At 46.4% G+C, this 8,710-nt stretch overlaps 1 protein-coding gene across 1 annotated transcript in view; it reads left to right on the top strand.

The window, feature by feature from the left end:
* Window positions 1-5,257: 5,257 nt before the first annotated feature.
* Window positions 5,258-8,710, top strand: part of LOC118578128 (cyclin-dependent kinase inhibitor 2A-like) — a 30,487-nt gene continuing 27,034 nt past the window's right edge. The window contains exon 1 of the mRNA XM_036178800.1: window positions 5,258-5,545. Coding sequence (XP_036034693.1) covers window positions 5,354-5,545 — 192 coding nt within the window. The 5' untranslated portion in view covers window positions 5,258-5,353. The remainder of the gene's footprint in view (window positions 5,546-8,710) is intronic.

The raw sequence follows: 8,710 nt of genomic DNA, 5'->3' as shown, positions 1-8,710 counted from the left end.
TCAGTGGCTCTCAGGGGACTCCCCAGTCACAGATTAATGTGAAAGGTTTCTGGGTCCTCGAAAGATGTAACACTGTTAAACCTGGTCTATATCTAATTAAGCTGAAAATAATTTCACAGTATGCTATTATATATTTTATGATATGTTCATAAGATAATTTTAAAACCATTAAACAGTAATACTTTAGTATATTCACAAAAAGGGATAAGACAGTAGGTTACTTACTGGCAACAAGAGCTTTTCTTCCAAGTGAAATTACTGGGAAGATGTGTATGCGGAAGCTCTTTGCCTCCTCTTGGGGTTAGGATGCCCTAAGCCCTTCCCCTTTCCTCTAGGGGGTTAGGATGCCCTAAGCCCTTCCCCTTTCCTCCGGGACACCGAAGCTCCTTTCTATTCCCCTGCCTTCCTGCCACCTGGAGTCTGAGGCTATACCTGTGCCTGAAAACTATCGGATTGTCCTCTGCTGCTCCCTAGTCTCTAGACAGCCACTGACTGATACTGAGTGTTACCACAAGCATACTCCAGGATTTGCAGTGGCTTTGGTCTGTTTAAATCTTACAGTCAACAGAAAAATTGAATGTTGTCTTCTGGGGGAAAAAATTAAATAACACTCCATTCTACCTTCAAGTATTTATATCTATACCATACCATGATGATGTTGGTCCCATTAGTTACTGAAAGGCAACAAGTCTAAAAGTCTCTTTCTTTTGAAAACATTGGGCCCCAACCTTGGCTCAAAAAACACTGGAAAAAATCATATTTGTTAATCAGCTCCAGGGTTACTCAATAATAACTGATCTGTGGTGCTGACTATAATTCTTGTTGATGGCAAACTCTGAAACAGTTCAGAAAAGCAGCAAGTAATAAATAAAGATCTGAGACTTTCAATTATTTTTTTGTTTGATTTTGAGACAGGGTTTCTCCGTGTAACAGCCCTGGCTGTCCTTGAACTAGTTCTGTAGACCAGGCTAGCCTCAAACTCAAAGAGATCCTCCTGCCTCAGCCTCCCAAAATGCTGGGATTAAAAGTATGCATCACCACACCTGGCTTTTAAACTATTCTTACTATCCAAGGGTAACTGGATAGTAATCCAAGGGTAATCCAAGGATACTTAAAAATGTTAAGTATCTTTCCAGAAACTATACATGTGTTTGTGTGCATGTGTGTAATTTTAAACATGCCTACCCAACACACATTTAAAATACAAGTAGGATTATGGTGGTCTAGTACTTCCTTTCTCCTACTATCATGGGGTCTTTGACAACCACTGTTCACATATATAGATGCATCCATTTTCACAGCTATATAGCTCTGTATTTGTGGGTGAGTCTTGGTTTTGTTGGTGAGTTATGGTTTTTAGAAAACATAAAATATCACCAATATATCATGTTTTGTTTCTATTTTTTCTTTTGCTACTATTATAGAGAACCTTTTCTGCATACTTCCATGATCCACAGAGTGAAATAATTTGAAGTGAAATTTCTGCAGCTAAAGGAATATCTGTGTCTATACATAGATGTGTGTATGTGTTTGTTCAAAATTTTTATATGTGCATATATATGCAGTCCCCCATGCTTACAGATGTGTGTATATACAAATATAACATACATGAGCTTTAAGACTAGAATTTTGATTTAAAGCTTATGTGTACATATATAAATATACACAAACATCCAACATGCATTGTTTCCTATACCACTATATCTGTAAGAACAGTATGGATGTGTATATATTTTTCTCACGTTATCTTTTGTGTGTTTTGGATAGTTACATGAATTACAAGAATGAAACACCTGAATCTAAAAGCACATGTTTGCAGACAACTTTAACGCATTGTAAAGCTTTCCCACATAACTGCACAAGTTCTAAAGGCATGCAGGAAGACGGCGTGCTGACAAGTCATTCCTTTTTCTTTGACACAGCTACATGCTTTATATGTTTCTGCTTACATTATTTTACTCCTGACATTATCTTTTCATCTATTCTTTGACCGTTAGCATATAACATAATTATATTCTCTGCCTATTTTTGCATCTGAAATGTCCATCTTTTGAGGGCTTGAAAGGCATAATGAAAGTTGTTTTTTAAGCTTTAGATAGTCTTCTTTTTTTAAGTTTTGTGTGTGACTGTGTGCGTATGTAAGTCCATGTGTGTGAGGGCACACGTGTGGAGGTCAGAGGACAGTTTCTAATGTTGGTCTCTTCCACCTGGTTTGCTGCTGTGTATGCCAAACTAACAGGTCTTCAGGGGATGCTCCTGGCTCCACCTACCATCCAGCTGTAAGATCTGGATTACAGAAGCAGGTTACTACGCCCAGTTTTACAATGAGTTCTGGGTATTCAAACATGAATCCTTGTGTTTGTACAGGAAGCGCTTTTGCCCACGGAGCTATGTCCCCAGCCCCTATTTTGTATGTTTTGGAACAATGTCTCCCAAGCTGGCCTCAAATGCTTATTCTTCCTGCCTCAGCCTCTGAAGTACTGGGATTATAAACATATGACACAGTTGCTCTTTGACCTTTTTTTTTTTTTTTTTTTTTAGTGTGTATGTTCAAGGGGCACATGTGTGTAGATGTGAGGGTGTGTGTGCCTGTGTGGAGGTCAAAGGGTGAAGTCAAGTGTCAATTTCTCCACTTTATATATTGAGGTAGGGTTTCTCACTTGAAGCCAGAACTCACTGATTCGGCTTGTCAGTTCAGGGCATCTCCTCTCTCCACCTCTAACAGTGGGATCCCAGGATCTGAATTCAGTCCTTATGCTGTGTGACACTTCCACTGAGCCGTCTCCCCAGCCCCTTGGTGTCTTATGCCTTGGTGGACTTGAGTTTGAGCAAGTGCAATGCTAATAAAATTTGTAATAGAAACTGGTCAATTATAGAGCTGAGATACAGCTCAGTAGTGGAGCGTTTGCCTGGAGCTCTGGGTTCTATTCCCAGGACCCCTCAATAAAGGAAAATGCCCTACCAGAGAGAAAAAAAAAATGTGTTCCCTAACATTATGTGGGGAAAGGGGGGCTATTTTCTATCCCTCTCTCTAGAATTAGTTTGCTAATCCAAAACAGTACTGTTGTCCTTTATAAAAGACAGAAAAATGGACCATCAGGCCACTGAAAAACAGCATAGAAAAGTTCCAAGTTTCAGTGATTCTGTTTGCAAAGTGACTCACAAATAACTCACTGCCAGTTGTTTCTGGTCTTTGGGACCACAGAGAGCGCACCACCTGGTAGTCCAGAGATGGTTCTGCTGAGTCTAGCCTGTGCACTGGAAGCCGTGTAGTGTCCAAGGCTTGGGCCTTTCAGCCTGTCTTGTCGCCTATAAAATTCAAGGGGCAACTCTGAGGACAAAGTGGGTGGTTCGAGGTTAAGTAGAAACACATATTACCAGTTCACTACTAACTTTTTGAAGAGCACATAGCCAAAGTCACTTGCGACTCAATACCCTCATGATTATATTTACACGAATATAAAAATTCACAATTCCTCCACATACAACACAGAAAATAGACATCCACCAATGGGATGGAATTTAAAAGTCCGAATTTTTAATTTTACATTCTTCAAAGAAAGGCCCTCTTATTCAAATGGCATTCCTGGGAAGTGGGAAGCTGCCTTATGCCGAGATACATGGAGGAAGTGGCAGCTTTGTGAGGACGGAGAAAGTTCCAGGTAGGGTGGCTGGGAGCCCCAGGGCCAAGCAGTGTATTTGGGAAGTTCAAACTCCCAGTGAAGCTTACCCAAAGTGTGAGTTGTTTGGGGTTTTATTTTAACTGATACTCAGAGGGTCCCCCCCCCCCATCGAATATCATTCCATTTAGCCGACCCATCATTCTTCAGTCCTGGCTTTGGAAGGCTCTACTGCAAAGTCCTACACCAGGGGGAAGAATGGAAAATCAGCGGTAGCCGGGCATGCCCTCCCACTTACAGCAAGGCCTTGGCTGGGTTGGTTTAGTTAATCCTAGGTCTTGCTTTCCTGCTACGTCTAGGCTGTGGCTTGGAGTCTGCTCTGTAAGGACCCTGCCATCTGTCACCCTGATGTGGACTCGACTTTACTGCAGCCAGAGCACTAGGCCCGAGCCTGTAAACGGCAAGCCACCGAGAGTCTCAGGCCCGCAATCCCAGGTTCCGAAAGCTAGCCCGGGCCCCACATTATCTTGCACAGCTGGGCTGCCCAGGCCAGCTAGGATCTCGCCAGTGAACAGGTCCAGACTGATGGCCCTCTGTCCGGTGAGTACCGGACCTCGGAGCACCGCTGCGCGCCTGCTAGAGGCGTCCTGGGCTCGACTTCCCGCTTTCGCAAGCGCCGAGCTCGGGACCCGCGACCGACCCAGCGCTTTCCCCGCGTCCCCGGCCGCGGCCAGGTCGACCCGGCCCTCCGTTTTACCGCTCTTTTCCTCTCCTTCCCCTGCTTTTCCTGTTCCGCGGGGACAGCGGCAGGGGAGGAGGGGAGCGGGAAGGGGGGGGAGGCAGCGGGGAAGGGGGCAGCCCGGAGGGAGGAGGGGATCGGGGAGGGTGGGGCGGGGAAAGAGGAAGAGCCGCGGATGCTCCTCGGGCGCTCTCTCTTAAAACCGAAAATAAACACGATTCCCCCGGGCGGCGGCCTCGTGTCTGCCCGACCACTCGGGGGGGGCCAACCAGGCCGCACCTACCGGTCTGCAGCGGGGCGTAGGCCCTAGGTCCCCGTGCACGCAGATCGCGGCTCTTCTTTCTGCGCGATCCCCACCGGAGGAGCGCAGTTCCCTGGCGCTCGCGTTCAAAACGCCCGCGCGCGTCCTGATTGGCGGGCCGGCATATGGCAGACTTCGCTGGTCTTCCTTTTTCTCCTTTTAAATAGTTGGATTCGGAACCGGGGAAGTCTCGCCGAGGGGCGTCAAGCGTAGAGGAAGAGGACCCGAACCCGAACCCGATCTGAGCGACAGCGGATCAGCGCCGCGCCGCGCCGCGCGGCGGGCCAGCCGCTGTAGGTGACGGCTGCAGCTAGGGGGCGGGCGGCGCGCACGCGTCCCGCCGCGCCGGCTGTCACCGCGAGGGGTGGCGAGCGCGGCGAGCAGCCGAGGCGGGAGGGCGTGCGCTGGGCGGGCGGGAGGCAGCGGGACCCCGGATGCGGCCCGCCAGCCCCGCGCGCGCGCCTCCCTCTGGGCGCCTCCGGGAAGCTTTCCCGCGCGGCTGGGGAGGGCCGCACAGGGGACGCGGGGACGCGCGCCGGTGGGCGGAGATGGGCGGCGGGGGGGAGGGCGGAGATGGGTCGGGGGGCGGCGCGTGGGTCGCGGGGTGCTTCCTAGCAGAATGGGCCGGGGGCGGCGCTTCTCACCTCGCTTGTCACTGGGAGGCGACCGCTGGGCGAGTGCGGCGGCTGGAGCATGAGGTGCAGGTTCAGGGTGACGGTGCGGATTCGGGGGCGCGCAGGTCGCCCACCGCGAGTGAAGGCTTTCGTGGTGCAGTTCCCGCGATCCTCGCGACACCGGTCGGCGAGCCGCGAACGGGCTGTCGTGGCCGTGCTGTGGATGCTCGTGAGGAGCCAGCCCGCAGGGCCGCAGCTGCATCCCGACCAGGTAGGAAATGGCCTCCAAAGCCGCGCGCACCGGGGGCTGCGGGTCCGCGCGTTTATCGTGCATCTGCCCCACGAGGTAGAGAGAGGACGTGTCCCCCGGCGGACAGGAGCGGGGGAGGGGAGTGGTCGCTTTTCCACTTGCGGATGAATTCCTTGGAGGTGGCGCGCGCTCTCGCTCCCTCTCTCTTTCTCACGTGGTGAGTCCGAAGGGGCCCGCCTCACAGTCCTCCTCGATCCTGCAGAAAAAACTTAGGAGGGTTCTTGAGTTCCTAAACCTGCCACCTTAGAAATGAGTGGCACGTTATGGTTCAGTAAACTGTGAGCGTGAACACACACACACACACACACACACACACACACACACACACAGAGAGAGAGAGAGAGAGAGAGAGAGAGAGAGAGAGAGAGAGAGAGACAGACTACCGTAGGTAAGGTAATTTTCTAGAGCTTTTAATTTCGCCCTGGAAGGTCGGGGAAATACCTGCTAACGGTCTTGTTTTCTAAGGGTTTGCTTATTCCACCCCCATCCACCAGGCCGGCTCACCCTCGCACAGAAGTGTAGCTCAGGGCGCGGAGAGTGGCAGCACCAATATGACTTCCTAAAATAGGAAGACAAGGCATCACGGTTTTAAATATAGTCAGTAGCTGCTACAGAAGCAAGCTCTCGATTCTCAAAAGTTTCCTCCGCCAGTACGGACAATGGCTATCCATAGAGCTGGAAACTTCTTACTGAACGGCCTAAGGCACTGAAACTGTTTTGGATAGTGCTTTCATAGTCCTCGGGCATAGAACTTAAACCGTCCAGGAGTAGTCAGAAGTAATGATACTTTAAGAATTTGAGGCCACAGTTAACCTGGGTTTTTCATGAGGCCTACTGCTGCAAAAATAGAATCTGTGCAACGTTTTATCCTCACATCGGGTGATTTGGAAAACAGAAAGAAAAAAAAAAAACTATGTAGATACAATATGCAAGCGAAGCTCCCACCCCCCCCCCCCCCCCCCCCCCCGGGAAAAGCTTTTTATTGCAAAAGCTAATTGTCTTTTAGGCATGGAAATGTAAAACTATTAACACTACCCAGGAGGGTTAGGGAAGTTGGGGCAGTGGCCTGGACCAAAAAGAAAAGAACAGAAAAGGAAAACTACCAAGTTTTGTCTGGTTGGCTTTTGTTTGCTTATTGTTTGTTTTTCAAGAACGGGTTTCTTGGTGTAGCCCTGGCAGTCCTGGAACTCGCTCTGTACACCAGGCTGGCCTCCAACTCACTATGACTTCTTCCTGCGTGCTGATGTTAAAGGGGTGCGAAATTTCATTTTTCCAAAAGTTAGTAGAGAGCATTTATAAAGGATTTTGTAACCCATTGCTGGCTTTGATTTTAGTTCATTTTCAAAACATTCACAGGATCCAAGTCCCCTTCCTTAATGGGGGTTTTCGTTTTGTTTTGTTTTTATTTTTTTCTGTACAGCAGATGTCTAGCCTTTGTGATGTGTGGGTTTGAATATAGTTGTTAATGTTATGCTCTATTAAAAAGCTGTTTTATGACTCTAATTAATATTTCTCCCTACATGCTTATTTTACATTAATAATTTGGTACCTTTGGGAATCTGTGGTTAGGAAGTAGAGAATTTTAGTATTTGTAAATGTGGTAGTTCAGAATATGTAAAGTATAAAATAGGATTGTTAAAATAAACCATTTATTGTCAGAAGTAAAAAATCAACTTTTAGGAATTATGTGTAAAATTATCCAGAAGTGCTTCCATTATGTAAAAGACCCAATTATCAGCAAGCATATGATAATAGAACATATGGCATGCATAGAATGTATGCTAAAAATATGTCCAATTTCCCCACTTCCTATTTAAAACTAAGCATGTAATAGAAATATGTGAAGTGTTAATTACCAGTGTTTTTATAATTATGTACCTTGTGTATATACTCCACCACGGTTGTATTGACTTAGGAGTATATGTGGTGTTAATCATGTTGAATCACTCAGGCCCTTGAGGTACAAGCGTTTAGACATTCCTTATACAAATTATTAAATGCTGATGTAAAAATGTAAGATGTCAGTATTCTAACATTGTGAAAGTCTCTGTGAATGTGTTCATTAGAACTTTTTATTCCTATGACTAAAAATGTGTAGGATAAAATTCTGTGTGGGAGTGGGAGATACAATTCAGTAGTAGTCTGCAAAAGGCACTGGGTTTGGTTTCCAATACACACAGTACACATTACTATTTAGATTGCTAAATTCTCCTACCAAGTAACCCTTTATTCCTGGCTATTTAGGAACTCTCCACAGCTCCTCCTCCTCCTCCTCCTGCAGCCATCTCAAGGTAAGCGCCTTGCAGTTGACATAAACCAGTATTTCAATATGGACATGATCCCAGTTGATGCTGTGTTCTACATGTAAAAACACCCTTTCACTTTTATGTTTTGAGTTTTAAGACATCACTGTTATCCTAGAAACAGGAGAACCTACGACTGCCTGTGTCTCTAACACTTTACAGTTCTGCCATCCATATTGATTCATTACTGGGATCACTCTGGTGAAAATAAACTCCACCGTTTTCCTAATAGCGAAGAGCAAAGCTGAACATTCAGACCAGTGTTTTCACTCCCTTCTCTCTTCTTCCTTTACCCTACAGTACCTGGGCCACCCCAAACTGAAACCCCATGCAGAATACCTTGGACCCTCTGTGTGCTTTCTCCCAGCCTGGAAGTTTCTGTGATTCTTGTTTCTGTACTCTGAATTATGTAAATAATGAGTATTATTTCATTTTCATAATATTAAATATGAATCTTCTCTAATTTCAGATTTTCACATAACTTGTCTCTAATATGGCATTTTACAAGCACATTACAGGCAAGAAAAATAATAGTTTTTTATTTTTTTATTTAGTCCAGGGAGGTTTTGAAATAAACATCTAAACACCTCCTGGGTGCTTGGATTACTAGCAGTGGGCCACCCTACCTTGTTTAAACAGTTCTGGGGACCAAACCTAGGGCTCCCTGAGTGCTAACCAAATACTCTATGAACCAAGCTGCATCCTCAGCCAGTTTCATAGCACAGGATAAGAACTTCAGCTGTCCTAAGGAAAGAAATACCTGATGAAGATTAGCACGGGAAGAGTGAAAGTTGCTAAAATCATAACAATATGGTGTTAAATT

The sequence above is a fragment of the Onychomys torridus genome, chromosome 2 (genome assembly GCF_903995425.1).
Source record: "Onychomys torridus chromosome 2, mOncTor1.1, whole genome shotgun sequence".
NCBI classification, from domain to species: Eukaryota; Metazoa; Chordata; class Mammalia; order Rodentia; family Cricetidae; genus Onychomys; species Onychomys torridus.
This window is presented reverse-complemented; position numbering and strand designations above follow the sequence as displayed.